Genomic DNA, 19,367 nt, shown 5'->3' with positions numbered 1-19,367 from the left:
TGAACGCTTTTGGCTTGATGTTTAACTGTAGAAACTCATAAAACTTAAGTCCTCTGAACTTCTAAAAAAAACTAAAGGTGCTCTCATGTGGAAAAAATTGTTTTAACAAAATTGGCCATAAGTCAGCACCCAGTAGACTCACAGCGTAAGTAGCTCCGTAAGAGCTATTGATTATGGAGGGCCTTGGCTTGTCGTTCTTGAGGGAGGTGTTAGTGGTTCTTGCGCAAGTATATATATATCATCTTCCTGAAAGAAGACAATTAAAAATACTATTTGGTTCATAGCCCTGGCCGGTTGGCTCAGCAGTAGAGCATAGGCCCTGCTTGTGGAAGTCCTGGGTTCGATTCCCTGTCAGGGCACACAGGAAAAGCGCCCATCTGCTTCTCCATACCCCCCCTTCTCTCTGACTTTCTCTTTCCATAGCCATGGCTCCAATGGTTTGAGCTAGTTGGCCCCAGGCATTGAGAATGGGTACATGGCCTTGCCTCAGGTGCTAAAGTGACTCAGTTGCTGAGCAACAGAGCAACAGCCCCAGATGGGCAGAGCATCACCTGGTAGGGGGCTTGCTGGGTGAATCCCGGTCAGGGCGCATGCGGGAGACTGTCTCTGCCTTCCCGCCTCTCACTTAAAAAGGAAAAAAAAGTTAAAAAAAAAAATCTTAATAGGGAATTATCCTAAGGAGCTGGTAATGGTTGGAGCAAGGACCTAATTTTTTTACCTTTTGTGTCTGTGTGTGTGTGTCTGTGTGGTTTACACTTTTTACAAGTACTTTTATAGTGTAAAAGATTTAGTTCCAATATTACAGTTAAAAAGTAGACTTAGAATTGACTTAATAACGTTAAAGTCAATTATCAGTATCTTTAAAAAAAATTTTTTTAAGACTCTAAAACATAAGGAATTATCAAAGCTCAAAGTTTTTTCTTGGAGTAGGATTGATAACCTCTCACTACTCTTTGGGACAATAGCCACAGAACATTTTCAGACATCACTCGTTTTCCATACAAGCTACAACCTATAATAGGGATTCGATTCATTTCCCAGTCATGGTTCTAGACCAGCCAGGTCTTCCGCATTAATCCACAGAGAAATGGCCATTTCAGTTCCCGATTGGAGGTCTGTGTGTCTCAGGACAACAGGAACATGGAGAGGTGGAAGATGACAGACTCGGTCGGCCTTGTTTCTCCTCCTAATTCTAGTTCCAGAGTCAGGCCCTCACCTTGAAACAGAGATGCGAGAGTGCACGTGAGCACACTGTGGGCTCCTGTGATAGTTTGGTAGATCTGAGCAAGTGTGAGGTTTGCAGGTGAATGTTACACACACACACACACACACACACACACACACACACACACGGCACCGGAAAGGAAAGAGAAACAAACTTTGGTGCACAATATCCCAGCATTCTTGTGAAATTAGTGTCAAAATACAACTTCAGGTTGATTTTAGTTCTGGAGTCAGGGCGATTGAGCAGAATGTTATGGCCGCCAGCCTTTCCAAATACCACCTTGGCCAAATTTAAAGGCAAGACTAGCTGTGAAGAAAACAGTCATTCCTGTCAAATCCCAGCAGCTCAGCAACAACAAAAAAATCTGACCCAACTTGTTTTTTTTCCCAGAGCCGTGATTAATCGGCTAAATTGAAAAGAGTTCATCTCCCACTGACTTTCATGAATGTCTGATCCAATGACCTTTAGTAAATATAAAAGAGTAATTTATCATTACAGATTGAGCTTAGAAATTCAGTCTTCAAGACATAATACATCCTTTCTAAAAATAAAAGAACCACATCTTTGTGTTAAAAATATGTATTCACATGAAATCCATGACCATGTCCGGCTTCATAGCCTGCCTCTCTGGGGAGGGAGGGGGTCAGATATATTTGGCACTATTGACCGTTTCATGTTCTTCAAACTTGTGAAACTGACGGTTAATAGTCGTAGAGAATTTTATTGCCGATGGAATTTTACTGCCTGTTGAATAAAAGCTCTTCAAAGGAAAGAAAAGGTTTTATCTTGACCCACACGAAGCTACGGATACAGGGGCCGAGACTGTCGGAATAACCTGTACTTGCTTCCCACGGGCGAGACGGTGTATTTCATCGCGTCCGTGGTCGTGCTGTACAACGTGGAGGAGCAGCTCCAGAGGCACTACGCCGGCCACAACGACGACGTGAAGTGGTGAGTCCCCCAGACGCCAGGAGCGGGAAGGGCTCCCTCTCCAGGAGGGAACGAGGGAGAAGGAAAGGGGACCTGAGAGAGCAGGGTCGTTGAGGAAAGCTCTTCAGGGTGCTCAACGGTGAGACGTTGAGACGGTGAGAGCCGTCCACCCGCTGCCTGGCTCTCACACACCTGTTTAGTTTCCTGGCTGGGTAACACGTCGTCTTAACCCACCATCGTACCTTAACCAGTTGCTCTAATAGGCCCCCGATCAGAAGAAGCCTTCTTAATATAGCTCAGGCTTAATGGCTTTGAATTTGGGTCTTTGTTATTGTTGTTTTTTAATAAAAATGTGTTTTGCCTCATGTTGATGGCTGGATCTGCTGTTCCCATAATCCGTTCATAGCTTTTGGTGGGGTTTTATGTATCTTGGAAGGATGGATGGATGGAATGGTGGGTTTACGCATTTCTGTTTGTCTTAGGTCCCTGGTCAATTAGAAAAGTCCTGATGAAGAAGATAATGTCTTTGCTAGTTGATAGACTGAGATGACTTCTTAATCAAGCTTGCAGACTAATTAAGTGGTTCTGAGATGGAAATGGCATTTTCCAAGCAAAAAAAAAAAAAAAGCTACTGTGTCCTTGAGTTTGAACATTCTCTAGAGCTGAAGGCATTAAAGATGAAATGAAATAGGCACTAACTGTCTAAAGTCACTGGGGTGCTCACTGTGATGAGTCACTGCGAGTCTGTAAGAACTTAGTCATTGTATGTTTCTTATGTTTAAATTGCCGACTAGACTATATAGGGTCAAGGGAAAATAAATAAAGTTTACCTTTAAAGAGTAGGTATTTTATAAATGTCGTTTTTTTTTAGCCTAGCAGTTCATCCCGATAAGATCACGATAGCAACAGGACAAGTTGCAGGCACTTCCAAAGACGGAAAAGTGAGTTACATTATCTACTCGTGTGTTTGTCATGAACTGGTCTCTCACAACATAACGTTTTGCAGGATGATGCCTAAGAATTCACTAGTTCTTAAGATATTTACATACATAATAAACATTAACATATCAAGTACACATTTAATAAGTAAAATTAAAATCCTCACGCATGATTGTTTGAATATGGGTGATTTCGTGCCCATGTGCATGACCGCTGGGACCCTGACCCCAGTCCCGGAGTCTGTCTGTGTGCCATCCACAAAGGCTGCTGGGGCTTTGGCACAAATTCTGTAGGCACTGCAGTGAGCTTCAGCTTGTGTTTTAAGGAATCAGAAGTTGGCCCTGGCTGGTTGGCTTAGTGGTAGAGCGTCAGCCTGGCGTGCGGGGGACCCGGGTTCGATTCTCAGCCAGGGCACATAGGAGAAGCGCCCATTTGCTTCTCCACCCCCCCCCTCCTTCCTCTCTGTCTCTCTCTTCCCCTCCCGCAGCCAAGGCTCCATTGGAGCAAAGATGGCCCGGGCGCTGGGGATGGCTCCTTGGCCTCTGCCCCAGGTGCTAGAGTGGCTCCGGTCGCGGCAGAGCGACGCCCCGGAGGGGTAGAGCATCGCCCCCTGGTGGGCAGAGCGTTGCCCCTGGTGGGCGTGCCAGGTGGATCCCGGTTGGGCGCAAGCGGGAGTCTGTCTGACTGTCTCTTCCCGTTTCCAGCTTCAGAAAAATACAAAAAAAAAAAAAAAGGAATCAGAAGTGGAACTACTGGAATATAACCAATAGAGGACAGTTCAAAACCAGCTTCCAGTTCTTTATTTATGACAGGCTGTGATCCTTGTCATACCTTAGCTGAAACTCCTTGTAGCTTTTTTAATACCTACCTAAGTATATAGCTTATTATCGAACAATGTATGATCTGGAACTAATGACATGAAATACTTCCCTTTTTTTATTATTGCTGTCAGAGAGAGGAAGAGAGAGAAAAGAGACAGAAACATCCATTTGTTTCTGGATGCGGCCTGACCAGGAAGTGAACCGGCAACCTTTGCATAGTGGGGCGGGGCTCTGACCAACTGAGCTGTTCAGCCAGTGTAAAAATACTTCCGTTTTTATCAACATGTTTTCTTCTAGCGAATTGGGTGCCACCATTTTTTCAGAAAATAGTTCAATAACCAACTTTTAAATACTAACTATGCTCTTTTTCACCAAAATCCTACACTTGAAAAGAAGTGACAGGAACAATAAATCAGACTACTATTATGTAAATACACATAAGTGGAACAGAGTCCTCATTTTTTTTTTTTTTAATGTTAGATGACCTTAAAAGTTCTTTGAAATTTAGTAGTAAACCAGTTGTTCCTCCCTCTAGTGGATTAAAAGTGTATTTCAGTTTCTGGCATTGCAATTACAATAGAACTTCCCAGCCAGAGAGAATGTGATGACTATCTGAGCCGCTGCTCCTTTCAAGTTAGCGGATGGCGAAGTCCGGAGAGGTCACGTGACTGTCCGCACCTGTCCGGCTAGTTAGAGACAAGTCCAGACTGGAACCAAATTCACCTGACCCCACTCTGTCCACTGGCTACAAGGCTAGGCCTCCTCTTGATAAATCTGCTGATTGTTCTGGAGTGCTGCTTTTTCCTGTTGGGGAAGAGAAAAATTATTTGAACTCTCCATGGAACACAATTGAAAAGGTTTTTAACTGAATCGTTACAATTATAAATTTTACTGGTGCATAATTGGTTGCCTCTTTTGTTCCTGTGGAGCCCAAGGAGCACCTAAAACGATTTGGTGGTGACCATCTTGAGGAATTCACACACACCTTAGTAACTGTATGAACTTTATAAGACTAACCTTTCTACAAGGCTCCACTTTCTTTGGCATTTTTCATTTTTAAAAATTCTGGATGGCCTAACCTGGTGGTGGCTCAGTGGATGGTGTGTCGGACGGGGATACAGAGGACCCAGGTTTGAATCCCCAAGGTCGCCGGCTTGAGCATGGGCTCATCCAGCTTCAGTGTGGGCTCACCCGCTTGAACGCGGGGTTGCTGGCTTGAGCATGGGATCAAGGACATGACCCCATGGTTGCTAACTTGAGCTCAAAGGTCGCTGGCTTGAGCAAGGGGTCACTCGCTCTGCTGTAGCCCCCCAGTCAAGTCACATATGAGAAAGCAATCAACGAATGACTAAGGTGCCGCAATGAAGAATTGATGCTTCTTATCTCTCTCCTTTCCTGCCTGTCTCTATCTGTCCCTCTCCCTGTCTCTCTGTCCCCGACTCTCTCATTAAAATAAAATAAAATAAAAAATAAAATTCAGATGCTTCCAGATGTACAAATTGGTATATCAAATCCTGTGGGATCAAGAATTGAGCTACCGGCCAGGTAGCTCAATAGATAGATCGTCATCCCGTTGCACCGAGGTCACAGGTTTGATCCCCAGTCAGGGCACGTATGAGAAGCAGCCGGAGAGTGAGTGCACCACCATATGGAACAACTAAGTGTCTCCCTCACTCTTTCTCAAATCAATGGGGAAAATTTTTTTAATTGAAGTAATTGTGTAACTTCAAAGTAAAGATAAATATGTATAACCACCACAGTTGGTGACTTTGCATTTTTTTTCTGAACAGCAATTGCCCCCACATGTGCGCATCTGGGATTCTGTGACACTGAATACACTGCATGTCATTGGAACCGGGTTTTTTGACCGAGCTGTCACCTGCATTGCGTTCTCTAAATCTGTGAGTCTGAGTGGGGCGGGTCGTGCGCTCTGTCCCCGGGGAGGAGAGAGTCAGCTCTAGGCTGAAGAGGGGGAGTTAACATACGAGGGGGGGACGGCCCGGGTGTGTGTGGGGACTTGACTCTGAGCCCTTTCTGCTTCCCGAGTCCCCGCATTCAGCTGTCACATACTTCTGATCAGACCTTTCCAGCCGCGTGGGCGTGCTGATGCGGGGAGGTCCCGCTGCAGACTGTCTGCAGGTCTCCCGAGACAGTTTCACCTACGCCTCCCTAGGAGACCCCGACATGTCCCTACAGGGGCTGGCCCACTGTCCGTAACGGGCTGGTTGGGTCCCCTGGTCGCCCAGGCTTCCTCTGGATGTGCCTGCCGTCCCCCAGATCCACCGTGTCAGCCATGTCCGGTTCAGAGACTGGTGCGCGTGGTGTGTCTGTGCTCACAGCCGAGCACCCCACATTCACCCGTGCCCCAGTGCTCTCGCTCCCCGTATAACCTCTCAGTAACCCCATTATTACGGGGCGGCACTGTGCCTGCAGGGGGCACCGGCTCCTGCCGGGGCGGGGGTCCCTCTCTGGAGGCTGGTTTAGGGGACCCGCTGGTGAAGAGCCAGCCCTGTCCCTTCATCAGTCCCTGCTCAGCTGCTCTCCTTGCCTGTCTGTCCTGGTGAGTGGGTCTCAAAGGCAGTCAGCAGGCAATTCTTTAACTGAAATGGGGCTAGTAAAATTACTGCTCTTTGTTAATCATGCCCAGCCCATTTTATTCTCAAATGTCGTTTGCCCACGAATACTTCTGTCCCCCCAGAACGGAGGAAGCAGCCTGTGCGCCGTGGACGACTCCAACGACCACGTGCTGTCAGTGTGGGACTGGCAGCGGGAGGAGCGGCTGGCCGATGTCAAGGTCTCGCCCCCACCCCGACGACGCCACGGTGTCCTTCTGCGCGGAGCCTTCTCGGGCCGCTGCCTGCCGGCCACGTCCCTGCGTGTGGGGATTTGACTCTGAGCCCTTTCTGCTTCCCGAGTCCCCTCGTTCAGCTGTCACATACTTCTGATCAGACCTTTCCAGCCGCACGGGCGTGCTGATGCGGGGAGGTCCCGCTGCAGACGGGGGGCTGGGGTCCCCCTGCCAAGGCGGCCCTCGGGGTGATGCCTCCCCCAGAGCCCCGCTGACCCAGCCGTCCCCTCCTGGGATGCCATGCCCGGGTCCTGGCGGGCTTTCTTCCTCTCGTGACCGTGTCTGCAGGGGTTGTCCTCCCTCGTCTCTCAGCCATGACCCTTTAGTTCATTCCCCCGCTTGTTGGTTCACTTTCTGTCACTTTCATTTGACAAATGCCCAGTGTCCCCTGTGTGCCCACATGTCGCGGAGGCACTGGAGGTGTGGTGACACAGACGGGCTCGCTGCCCACCCAGTGCCAGTCGGGGAGGGGCAGTAGGGGCGCTGGGCAGGCAGAGGGGAGGTCGGCGCCGCCAGCCCGGGCTCATGCAGAGCTCAGAGAGCCTGGGAAGGAGGAGCAGGGGCCGCTGCTGGGTCCTGGGCCTCCCGGGGGGCTGGTCCCTGTGGGGGCTCTCTGAGCTGCTCTTGCTCACCTCTGATCTGTTCTGTGCAAGATGTCCGTGAACCGCCTGTCCACTTTCTTACGTTTTCCTCCTGTTAAATCATGCTCTGGCCCTGGCCAGTTGGCTCAGTGGTAGAGCATCAGCCCAGCATGTGGATGTCCCAGGTTCGATTCCTGGTCAGGGCACATGGGAGAAACGACTGTCTGCTTCTCCACCTCTCTCCCTTCTCTCTCTCTTCCTCTCCTCCCTCTCTCTTCCCCCTTCTGCAACCATGGCTTGATTGGCTTGAGTGAGTTGGCCCTTGGCACTGAGGATGGCTCCACAGCCTCCGCCTCAGGTGCTAAAAAATGACTCTTGTTGCAACGGAGCAAGGGCCCCAGATGGGCAGAGCATTGCCCCCTAGTGGGCGTGCCAGGTGGATCCTGGTCAGAGCACATGCGGGAGTCTCCTCTGCCTCCCCTCCTCTCAACACCCCCCCCCCCCAAAATCATGGTCGGCCTGTCTTACAGAACTGACCTTGTATTTCTCACGCTGGCACCCGTTAACCTTGGATAACCTAACTCCCCTCACGCTGAGATTACCATTGGGTCACCTTCCTTCCCTGACGGGAGGAGCACCATTGGGTCGTCTGACTTGCATGCGAGTCTGGGCTGTAGAATAGGAGTGCTAGTCTGTCCCGTTTTCACACTGGGACCCTGCCTCCTCGTAGTCTGGTCAGATGTTTCATTTCTCGCGATGGTGCTAGGTGGGAAGGAAACAGGAACAAGTCCTTATCCAGGCTTACGAGGGTATACCTGAATTCTCGAGCAGCAGGAAGAGTCAGGGCTTCCCTCATCCGACCAGGGTGCATGGAAACCACATAGCAGGGTGAAGGGCTGTGAGGTCACCCAAGGAGCTGGCTCCCTGGCTCGGTCGCCGACCCACGGGCACAGTCCCAAGAATTAGCCCAGCAGGGACATGCTGATAAGCGGGCCAGGAGCAATGGAGCTGCATAACATGCCGATTCCTGGGCCCTTCTCTCTGGTTCCCGTCACTGGGTGGGGACGAGGCCTGACATCTGCACGAACACACGCCCTCACGCCCGCTGACCCTGCTGTTTGGCCAGGGCTGGGGATCGTGAGGGGGAGGGGGGCTGCCCCTCACCCACTCCATCAGCAAGCGCCTGCTGTGGGCCCGCTCTGCGCCCCCTGCTGTGACGGTCCTCAGGGAGAGAGGGCCCCATGCTCCGGCCTCGGGCTGCAGTCCAGCGGGGGAGACGGGCCAGGAGAGGTTCAGGTCGCAGCAGACAGAAGCGTGGTGTTTACAGAAGATAAAATCAGTGGGGAAAGTCAAGGGGCTGTGCTTTGCTTGAATGCGTGATTTATCTGTGGCGCCTGACGAGGTCTGAGACACGTGCGTCCCCTGTTTCGCTCAGTGCTCCAACGAGGCTGTGTTTGCTGTGGACTTCCACCCCACGGACCCCAACATAATCGTTACCTGTGGAAAATCACACCTCTACTTTTGGACGCTGGAAGGAAACTGCCTCATTAAGAAGCAAGGATTATTCGAGGTAAAGTTAACGTCGTCTGTTATCACTGTGCTTGGGGTCAGCTGGCTTTTCTTAGGGTCAGGGACACTTCTTGTGTCCATTCTCAGAATGTGTTTTAATTGCCCAACGTGGGGGAGTAGTGACAGAGACTACCCCCGGATCCGTAACAGGTGGGGAGCCCCTGTGTCCTGTGGATGACCCCGGTGATGCCCAGGGGGAAGGTGGCCCCGCGCAGGGAGAGCACAGGGAAAGGATGCCCCCGGGCGCGGGCCCACCACGGCCCGAGCAGCTGCCACGGCACTCAGGAGCCCAGCGGGTTCACTGTCTCTGCGCACGGGGACAGTCCACGCCTGCTAGTCCGGCCATGTGGGGCCTTGCGAGAGCACCAGGGGAGAGCGCCTCCTCCCTGTGGGGACGTCTGGTGCTATACCCAGAGACTGAGCGAGAGGACCCTGTTCCTCAGGCTGTAGTCATGACAACATCGCCCGCTGCTCGGCCCCTTCCGACACCCTCCTGTGCTCGGACTGTCTGCCGCTTGATACGTACCGGGAATCTGTCTTAGAGCAGATGGCCTCGCGGCTTAAGTTACGTAAGGGCAGAAAAAGATGGGAGACGTGAGTGTGGTGACACCATCCGGCTCGGGATTCCTGGGCATCTAGGTAGTATTAGTACAAACGGAAGGATGCCTTGACTCAATGTATGTGTATATTTACAACATTCTGCAGAAGCAAGAAAAGCCAAAGTTTGTCCTCTGTGTGACTTTCTCTGAAAATGGGGACACCATCACCGGAGACTCCAGCGGCAACATCTTGGTATGGGGAAAAGGTAACTCGTGGTTGCTCCCGACGCAAACCGTGTTTGGCAACGCTCTGAGCCGTCAAACGTGACTCCTGTAGGAACTCCGTTAGTGTGACCCACAGGAATACTGCTAAATTCCGAGTTACGGAGGTACCTGCGTCCACGTGTGCCTGTGTGACTGGAGACCAGAGCCCTGGGGCAGAGGAAGAGTTAGTGACCTCCTGTCACCCTAAAAGGCTCCTTCAGCCTGAGCGGTTCTGCTGGAGTGAACAGCTTTATTAGGCGATCTGTAGTCACTGATGAGTTACAGCGATGAAGTCATCAGTGACTATTGAGCTGTGAAACATCTAAGTAACTATTCTGGTCCACGTAGCATCGGGCAGACATTCCTGGGCACTGCCACGTGCATGGCAGCATGAGCGTGCTGGGTGCTGCGGTCGTATAGATGAGTCAGGCCCGCACCCCCCGGAGTCACTGAGCTCACGGTATGGTGGGGGGGGGGGGGTCACCACTCAGAAAACATTCGTGCAGGCGCAGTGAGCACTCGTGCACACTTACCGGGTGCCAGGAAAGATACAGCATCCGTGGCCCCAGAGATCTTCGAGTTCGGGTTGGTGATAAAGCGGGAAACAGACCCATCAACATTCTGTCCGACTCCTAGGGTGACTTCCGTGGTGGCCCCGCTACTCCGGGCGCTGGGCGCTTTCCACGTTGTTTTTCCTTCGCCCGTAGAACAGGCCTGTGGGGTGAGCAGAGGGGCTGACGGAGATGCCGGGCAGCCAAGTCGCTCGGCCGGAGACACAGCTCGTTAGACTCAGGTCCCCGCTCTGAGCCCGTGTTCCCGTGGGTTCTCGTCGTCCTGCTGGGCACGTTAGGAGGCTTTCCTTCACGGTAAAGCCCTCCGGGCCGTGCCTGCCTGGCGCTCTGTGAACGTCTGGGAATCGGACCCTTTGCAGGGGTCTCCAAACTTTTTACACAGAGGGCCAGTTCACTGTCCCTCAGACCATTGGAGAGCCGCCACATACAGTGCTCCTCTCACTGACCACCAATGAAAGAGGTGCCCCTTCCGGAAGTGCAGCGGGGGGCCGGATAAATGGCCTCAGGGGGCCTCATGCAGCCCGCGGGCTGTAGTTTGGGGATGCCTGCTTTAGAGAGTGACACTGCAGTGACGTTCTAAGCGACGGTATCGATTTTGAAATGGAAATGCAATGCGGCAGGCGGAGGTGAGCCTGTTCACAAAGGACTAAGGATGGTTTTCTTGGTGTGTCTAGGTACGAATCGCATAAGCTATGCCATTCAAGGGGCCCACGAGGGTGGTATTTTTGCACTTTGTATGTTAAGGGACGGCACCCTGGTGTCAGGAGGAGGGAAGGACCGAAAGCTCATTTCTTGGAACGGAAACTATCAGAAACTCCATAAAACCGAGGTAAGGCAGCGGGCGGTACTCCTGAACTTTGCTTCGAACCTTGAACTATCGTGCCCGCTGGTGTCCTTGTGCCTGGAAACCTTGAGCCTCCCGTTTTGAAAGTGGTTTTGATAAAATGAAGCGGTATAATGTTTTATTAAAACCCATGGAGGCGGCTTACGTCCAGATACTGAAATGGGACGAGCTGTATAAAATCTATAACGTCATTCGCACTTAGAATATTTCTATAATAGAACCAATTTCACTTTTCCAAGGGAATACTATCTCCATTTTGATTTATCGTTAAAATTGTTCTTTTTTTTTTTTCTTCCCACTTTAATTTCCGGCGGGTTGCTTTGGAGACATCATCACTGTGGAGCTAGTGTCTGAGTATCTTATCTCCTCAGTGCCTGGCTGAGTGCCAACACACCCTCCTAAGACCTGAGTCCCTGGGTGTCTCTTTCCCCTCCTGTTACCTGGTTAGCAGCCTGCACTCCTGTGGGAGCTGGAGGCGAGAGACCCAGTATTCCTGCTACGGACTCACTGAATTTTCTCCTCCGAGCCCTGGGAAATCACGGGCATCGATCTGACGGCCGGAGGTCATTATCCCAACCGTAGAGTGGACATGCCTTTCCAACTTCCAAGTTAGATGCTCGCGACACGTTACATCCTGTAATATGTGTTCCCTCAGAAAGCGGCTGGCACGGTGCTTCGGCTGTAGGGGAACTTGGTTTTATTGATTATTGCTCTTTTTTTTTTTTTTTTAAGTAAGAGGAAGAGCGATAGAGAGACAGGCTCCTTCACACACCCTACATGATCCACCCGGCAACCCCTACCTGGCGCTGATGCTCACATCAACCGAGCTATCCTTAGGCCCCAGGGCCCACGTGTGAACCCACTGACCCACTGGCTGTGGGAGGGGAAGAGAGAGAAAAAGGGGAGAGGGAAGGGGAGAGAAGCAGATGGTCGCTTCTCTTGTGTGCCCTGACTGGGAATCGAACCTGGGACGTCCTCACAGCAGGCCAACGTTCTACCCACTGAGTCAACCGGCCAGGGCCTGGTTATTGCTCTTAATAAAGGAAGGCTTTCATCTAAGCTTGGAAATCACTTCCCCTTTCACGGAGATTTTAATTGACAGAGCATTTTTTTATGAGATTTGACCAGCATTTGACCAACGTGAACCCACAGCGAGAGCCCCAGAGCCCCATCCGGTTTCCCAGAAGATTGCACTTTCTCGTGCCCGTACTGTCACCGGGCTGGCTCAGACTGTCACCCCCTGTTGTCAGCTCTGGCCTAACAGACACACTGGAGGTGGACAGGGTGAGAAGGCAGCCGGCCGCTTCCCGCCCTGGGACTGGTCCAGAGACAAGCACCGGGGTTGGTCTGCCGGCCACTTCGGTTCTTTTTTCTAGGGTGGGAACCTCCATTTCTCTTATCACAGCAAGTTCTTGGCGGGTGTATCTTGAGATTTGTGTTCTCCATCTTTGGATAACGCCCCCCATGTTTACCAACATGAACAATGGATTTCAAAACTAAGTGGAGGCCCTGGCCGGTTGGCTCAGTGGTAAAGCGTCGGCCTGGCATGCAGGAGTCCTGGGTTCGATTCCTGGCCAGGGCACACAGGAGAAGCACCCATCTGCTTCTCCACCCCTCCCCCTCTCCTTCCTCTCTGTCTCTCTCTTCCCCTCCCGTAGCCAAGGCTCCATTGAAGCAAAGTTGGCCCGGGCGCTGAGGATGGCTCTGTGGCCTCTGCTTCAGGCACTAGAGTGGCTCTGGTTGCAACAGAGCAACGCCCCGGATGGGCAGAGCATCGCCCCCTGGTGGGCGTGCTGGGTGGATCCCGGTCGGGCGCATGCGGGAGTCTATCTGACTGCCTCCCCGTTTCCAACTTCAGAAAAATACAAAAACCCCCCACAAACTAACAAAAAAAACTAAATGGAGTCTGACCAGGCGGTGGCGTAGTGGATGCGTAAGACCCAGGTTTGAGACCCCGAGGTCACCAGCTTGAGCGCGGGCTCATCTAGTTTGAGCAAAGCTCACCAGCTTGGACCCAAGGTCGCTGGCTCAAGCAAGGGGTTACTCAATCTGCTGAAGGCCCGCGGTCAAGGCACATATGAGAAAGCAATCAATGTACAACTAAGGTGTCGCAACAACAACAAAAAAACTAATGATTGATGCTTCTCATCTCTCTCCGTTCCTGTCTGTCCCTATCTGTCCCTCTCTCTGACTCTCTCTGTCTCTGTAAAAAAATAAATAAATAAATAAATAAATAAATAAATAAATGGAGTGAAGCTGCCAAAGAATTCACCATTTTAAGTCACAGGAAAATTTTAGGAGCTCTTATTAGGGCTTTTAAATAGAATCCTTTATTTCCCACATTTTACCTGCTGTTTCTGCGAAAGTCATCACAAGTCAAAAATAAATTAACCATGAGCATTTCCTAAAAATCTTACCAAGAAAAAAATGCTTTGTTCTTTATTATTTATTTTTAGCAGCCTGACTCTTGCTGATTCTTTTGAGACACATAAAATGTTCGGAGCTTGAAAGGAAGATTTGGGGTTTTGATCATTCACTCAACAAGTGCTGATCGTGGACCTCTCTCTGTCTCTCCGTATACGTGTGTGTGTGTGTGTGACTGCAGTAGGACCTATCGTCTTAATACATAAGCAGGTATTTTAAATGGTGGAGTCATTGAAGGACATCTTAAACCTTTGACTTTTCACTGCAGATCCCAGAACAGTTCGGTCCAATACGGACGGTGGCCGAGGGGAAGGGCGACGTGATCCTGATCGGCACGACCAGAAACTTTGTTCTGCAGGGCACCCTGTCCGGGGACTTCGCGGCCATCACTCAGGTGCGTCCCGGCGGGCCCACCTGGCATGCCTGCCTGCCGTCACGGGAGAAGGCCAGAAAGCACCACAGGGAGCAGCTCATGCCCGTGTCGCGCCCTGACATGACCCTCCCGAGCTCCGGCCGTTTCGGTCCACCGTCCGGCCTGAAGCTGGGGGTCGGGGGGTGGAGAGGAACGGGTGCAGTTGGTTACAGAGCGTGCAGCTGGGGGTCGGGGGGTGGAGAGGAACGGGTGCAGTTGGTTACAGAGCGTGCAGCTGGGGGTCGGGGGGTGGAGAGGAACGGGTGCAGTTGGTTACAGAGCGTGCAGCTGGGGGTCGGGGGGTGGAGAGGAACGGGTGCAGTTGGTTACAGAGCGTGCAGCTGGGGGTCGGGGGGTGGAGAGGAACGGGTGCAGTTGGTTACAGAGCGTGAAGCTGGGGGTTGGGGGGTGGAGAGGAACGGGTGCAGTTGGTTACAGAGCGTGCAGCTGGGGGTCGGGGGGTGGAGAGGAACGGGTGCAGTTGGTTACAGAGCGTGCAGCTGGGGGTCGGGGGGTGGAGAGGAGCGGGTGCAGTTGGTTACAGAGCGTGCAGCTGGGGGTCGGGGGGTGGAGAGGAGCGGGTGCAGTTGGTTACAGAGCGTGCAGCTGGGGGTCGGGGGGTGGAGAGGAACGGGTGCAGTTGGTTACAGAGCGTGCAGCTGGGGGTCGGGGGGTGGAGAGGAACGGGTGCAGTTGGTTACAGAGCGTGAAGCTGGGGGTCGGGGGGTGGAGAGGAACGGGTGCAGTTGGTTACAGAGCGTGCAGCTGGGGGTTGGGGGGTGGAGAGGAACGGGTGCAGTTGGTTACAGAGCGTGCAGCCAGCCTGGTTCGTCCTCTGTCCAGGCGCCTGAGGGTGGCTGGGTCCCCTGTTTCAGAGAAGCACTGTCATGCTGTCTCGGTTCTTTGTAGGGTCACACCGATGAGCTCTGGGGGCTGGCCATCCATGCCTCCAAGCCTCAGTTCTTGACCTGTGGGCATGACAGACATGCCACTCTCTGGGACGCTGTCGGCCACCAGCCCGTCTGGGATAAAATAATAGAGGTAGACGTGCATGTTTACATTCCTTTTTTTTTTTTTTTTTTTGGTAAAAATTCATCTGGAATGTGTTTATTTGCATGAAATGAAAAGTGATGTAAAATTGTCTCAAACCAAATGTCACTTAACCCATCTCCTTTGAATTGTGTTGCTCTGAACGTGGCCAAGCGGTCTCGTCCGTGTGATTCGGAAGGTTGCTGTCGAATTGTCCGACAGCGAGTTCGCCCCTCCGGCTCCGAGCTGGTGGCTGAGTTTCCCGAGTGCAGCCTCTCCACCCACGAAACCCTGGTGGTGAGCCCGCATCCTGCGGACAGCGTGCCTCCGGACTGGGAATTAGGAACTGTGCTAAACGCACACAGTTTATCTCTCCAGTGTTTGACGACAGAGGCAAAGCTTCCGTTTTAAACTTGGCTTCTCTGTGATCTTTAGAAAAAGGACTCGGTTTGCATGGCAGGGTGCTGAGCTGCCCCCTCCTCCGTGAGACGCAGCGGCGACCGCACTGACTGAGCACGGGTTGCGTGCCCCCCGCCCCCCCGCGTGTGTGCCTGTATTCATCACCCTTCCTCCCGGCACCAGCCCTGCCAGTGGAAGTTTTTTTACCCTGATGCTATTGATTAGGAAACGGAGGCTTAGAACAGTTGCATGGCTTGCCAAGGTTGCCAAGTTAGTGACAAGTGCCCTTGTTTGTAGCCAGCTCAGTCTGATTCCCACACCCGGGGTCCTCCACCGCTCACACTGCTGTGGCTCAAAAGCACGCCCTGTGCCCTGGGTGACACGCACTGTCCCATGAAAGGGGCGGCCCCTCGGTAGACCCCACACCGCCTCCACTCCGGCCACAGAGGTGCCCGCGTTCCCCAGTGAGCTGGGCTGGGGCCTCAGCCCTCCTGCCTTTTGCTTTCAAAGACGGTCACTGGGGACTAGAGCTGGCCGGTCACCAGTCGAGCTGAGCGTGAGATGCCAGGGCCGGAGGGGCGACCCTGCTGCTCAGGGGAGAGAACAAGTGTGGCCCGAGGTGGCAGGGAATGGCTAGAGGAGGTGGTGTCCTGCCTTGTACCTGTCCCCAGGCGGGGGCTTCATGTGGGAGAAATGCATGAGGGGTTTATGCAGACCTGACGACCACCAATGCAGCAGGGACAGTGGCAGCCCGGGAGGGTGGCCTTCCCTGAGTCCCCGGACAGCACGGCAGCCCTGCTGAGTGCAGTCCCGGTGACCACACCCCCTCCTCTGCCAGGCTGTGGACCCACTCCCGTCACCAGGAGGGCTGGGGCGCTGAACCACACTCCAGCGGTATCTGTGGTTAAGTCCTCCCTGCTCTCTCCACTGGCCACGTGACTTTGGACGGGACCATCCTAAACCTCAGTGTCTTCCTCTCAGTAACATTATGAGCCTCAAATGAATTACACGCTCGAGCCTCACATGGCCGTGATTTCTCTGTGTGTCGGTGGCAGCCTGAGCTAACGACAGCGCCCTCCCGTTTTGGAACAAGCATTGCGATAATGGCGTCGGTACCTGACGTCTGGTCTATTTGCTCTGTTTATCCAGAGCAATCTCTGTGCCTCCTCCTAATTCCGTTTCCATTGCTACCCTTTCCTTGGTCTTAACTGTGATTAATCTCTTCTCACTTCAATGTCCTACACACCCTGCCCAGTGACCTCCTATCTATCTAACACAGAGATTCACTCTTGCACTCTCTGTGTTGAAAGAGAAAAGTTACAGCCTGACCAGTCAGTGGCGCAGTGGATAGAGCACCAGCCTGGGGCAAAGCGGACCCAGGTTCGAAACCCCGAGGTCGCCAGCTTGAGTGTGAGCTCATCTGGCTTGACTGCGGGCTCACCAGCTTGAGCGCAGGGTCGCTGGCTTAAGCGTGGGATCATAGATATGACCCCATGGTCGCTGGCTTGAGCCCAAAGGTTGCTGGCTTGAGTTCAAGGTCACTGGCTTGAGCAAGGGGTCACTCACTCTGCTGGAGCCCCCCCAGTCAAGACACATATGAGAAGCAATAATGAATAAGGTGCCACAGTGAAGAATTAATGCTTCTCATCTCTCTCCCTTCATGCCGGTCTGTCCCTATCTGTTCCTCTCTCTGTCTCTTTTGCAAAAAAAAAAAAAAAAAAAAAAAGAGAGAGAGAGAAAAGTTAACTCACTGTGTTCTTATTTCCTGGTGACCACAGTCTTTAACACAGCAACACAGCTCACATCCCTAGTGTCACCACATGCTTCCCACCCCCGCCCCATACATTCTGCATTGTAAACCCACCTGTCATTGCTCAGCGAGGCCCCAAACTGTATTGCTTCCACCTCTTTGATCATTACCACCTGATCCCCCAAAAAGTACTGGTGTGTCCACTTCTGCCGCCACCTCCGATGCTCCCTCCCTCACTGGACGGCCAAGTCCAGGGCTGCCCGCCTCCGCCCAGCCTCCCCCGTCTGCCCTCGTCTGCCTCCCCGCTTCTGGGACCCCACAGCTTGTTTTCACTCTGTCCTCACCCACATTCCAGCTGGTATCAGCCAGTACTGCACACGTGTGTACCATGAGACCAAATCCTGGAGCATGCCACGCTCGTCTCAGAGCCTTCTAGGGCTGCGGAGGGTCAGGTGTTCATCCGGTGTCTCCCTAATGGGCCGGGTGCGGTGGTCAGGTGTCTGGACAGATCCCGTTCACCCTCCAGCCTGGGGCCACCTGACCAGGCTTCCAGGACTAAGAGCAATAACTTCTCGATCTGTCCTCTGACTGCCGTAGCTATGAAAGGGCATAAGACAGAAAGAGAGAAGTTCTATGTGGTCCAAGTAGGAAAACATTTTCCTCTCTGGAGAGAAAGGAGATTCTTAAAAAATGGGGCCCTATGGCCCCAAGGGACGAGGGCTGTGCTGTGTGTTTTTATGCAATAGTATTGTGTCTGGCCATCAATTTACACTTCCTTTAAAATATTTTAGGATCCAGCTCAGTCTTCTGGTTTTCATCCTTCAGGGTCTGTGGTTGCAGTTGGAACACTGACCGGGAGGTAAGTCCGCAGCAACGTGCCCTGCGATCTCGCAGTTCAGGGAGAGAGGCGCGGTGTCCGTGGTGCCCCGGGCCAGGCTCGGGCGGTGCCTTCCCACAGTTAGGTCAGAACTCGGAGGGAAAACTGAGACGGGTCCTTCCGTCCTGGACCCGGAGGAAACCTGAGGAAAGCGATGGAAGAGAACCCACACATGCATGCACGCATGCATACACACAGACACACATGCACAGGCACGCACACACGAGTTCATGCATGCACACATGCACAGGCACGCACTCACGCACGCATGCATACACACAGACACACATGCACAGGCATACACAGGCATGCACGCACGCATGCATACACACAGACACATATGCACAGGCATACACAGGCACGCACGCACGCATGCATACACACAGACACATGCACAAGCATACACAGGCATGCACACATGTGCACAGACACACATGCACACATGTGCACAGGCATACACAGGCACGCACACACGCATGCATACACACAGACACACATGCAAAAGCATACGCAGGCATGCACACATGTGCACAGACACACATGCACACACGTGCACAGGCATGTATGCACACACATGCTCGTGCACGCACACACACCTGCCTCCAGTTTCAGGGGATGGGGAGTTCCTCTGCCCTCCTCTGCAGGTGGTGGGAGGAGCCTCGACTTCGAAATCGGGCAAGACAGCGTTTCCAAAGCACTGAGCATTTAAAAACATTCCTTCTTGCTGCCTTTGCAAAATTTTAGAAGCTGCCCAGATTCCGGAGCTTGTGTTCAGATTCAGCTCAGGCTTGCTGACCGGGCGCCTCCGACAGGCCGGGCAGCCGCTCTGTGCTTGAACTCCGGCTTCTCCACTCGGCAGAGTGTGCCTCGGAGCCAGTTACATAACCCGCGGAGTCTGTTCTGTTTATAAACGGGCTGCGCTGAGCTGCCGCGCCACACGGCCTCTGGATGGAACGGGCTGACGTGCAGGGAGCATCCGCGGGGGTTGCCTGGCGGGCGACTTCTGTGCTTATTACCGTCATCATTTTATACGTTTCACTTGTGCTTTTATATTGTTTGTCGTGGTATATGCGCCTATTATGGTTTAATTCAGATATGCTTGGTGACCTCCTCCTGTCCTTCCTCTAAGAAGCATGCCACGTAGATTCTGTTGTTATGGCCAGAGAGTGTGTATAAAGAAGTAGCAGCCATTTGTAAGTCACAGGTAGCAATGTCTTAAGAGCTGGGTACCTTGTATCTAACAGAATCCTTCATGAAAATGTGTGCACAGTCGTGCACATGCGTGTGCGCAGGCACACACACTCTTTACCTTCCTTTTGGTGCTCTCGGAGATGACTGAAGCTT

General features: G+C 52.4%; 1 protein-coding gene across 6 annotated transcripts in view; it reads left to right on the top strand.

Moving 5' to 3' along the window:
* The window catches only part of EML1 (EMAP like 1), a 177,638-nt gene that overhangs the window by 146,920 nt on the left and 11,351 nt on the right, over window positions 1-19,367 (top strand). For all 6 annotated transcript variants that reach the window (XM_066344748.1, XM_066344746.1, XM_066344749.1 and 3 more), the window contains 10 exons: window positions 2,027-2,176; window positions 3,027-3,096; window positions 5,706-5,816; window positions 6,614-6,709; window positions 8,780-8,914; window positions 9,619-9,718; window positions 10,963-11,117; window positions 13,825-13,950; window positions 14,878-15,009; window positions 17,938-18,005. In XM_066344748.1, coding sequence (XP_066200845.1) covers window positions 2,027-2,176; window positions 3,027-3,096; window positions 5,706-5,816; window positions 6,614-6,709; window positions 8,780-8,914; window positions 9,619-9,718; window positions 10,963-11,117; window positions 13,825-13,950; window positions 14,878-15,009; window positions 17,938-18,005 — 1,143 coding nt within the window. The remainder of the gene's footprint in view (window positions 1-2,026; window positions 2,177-3,026; window positions 3,097-5,705; window positions 5,817-6,613; window positions 6,710-8,779; window positions 8,915-9,618; window positions 9,719-10,962; window positions 11,118-13,824; window positions 13,951-14,877; window positions 15,010-17,937; window positions 18,006-19,367) is intronic.

Source organism: Saccopteryx leptura, chromosome 6 (genome assembly GCF_036850995.1).
Source record: "Saccopteryx leptura isolate mSacLep1 chromosome 6, mSacLep1_pri_phased_curated, whole genome shotgun sequence".
In the NCBI taxonomy this organism is placed as follows: Eukaryota; Metazoa; Chordata; class Mammalia; order Chiroptera; family Emballonuridae; genus Saccopteryx; species Saccopteryx leptura.
This window is presented reverse-complemented; position numbering and strand designations above follow the sequence as displayed.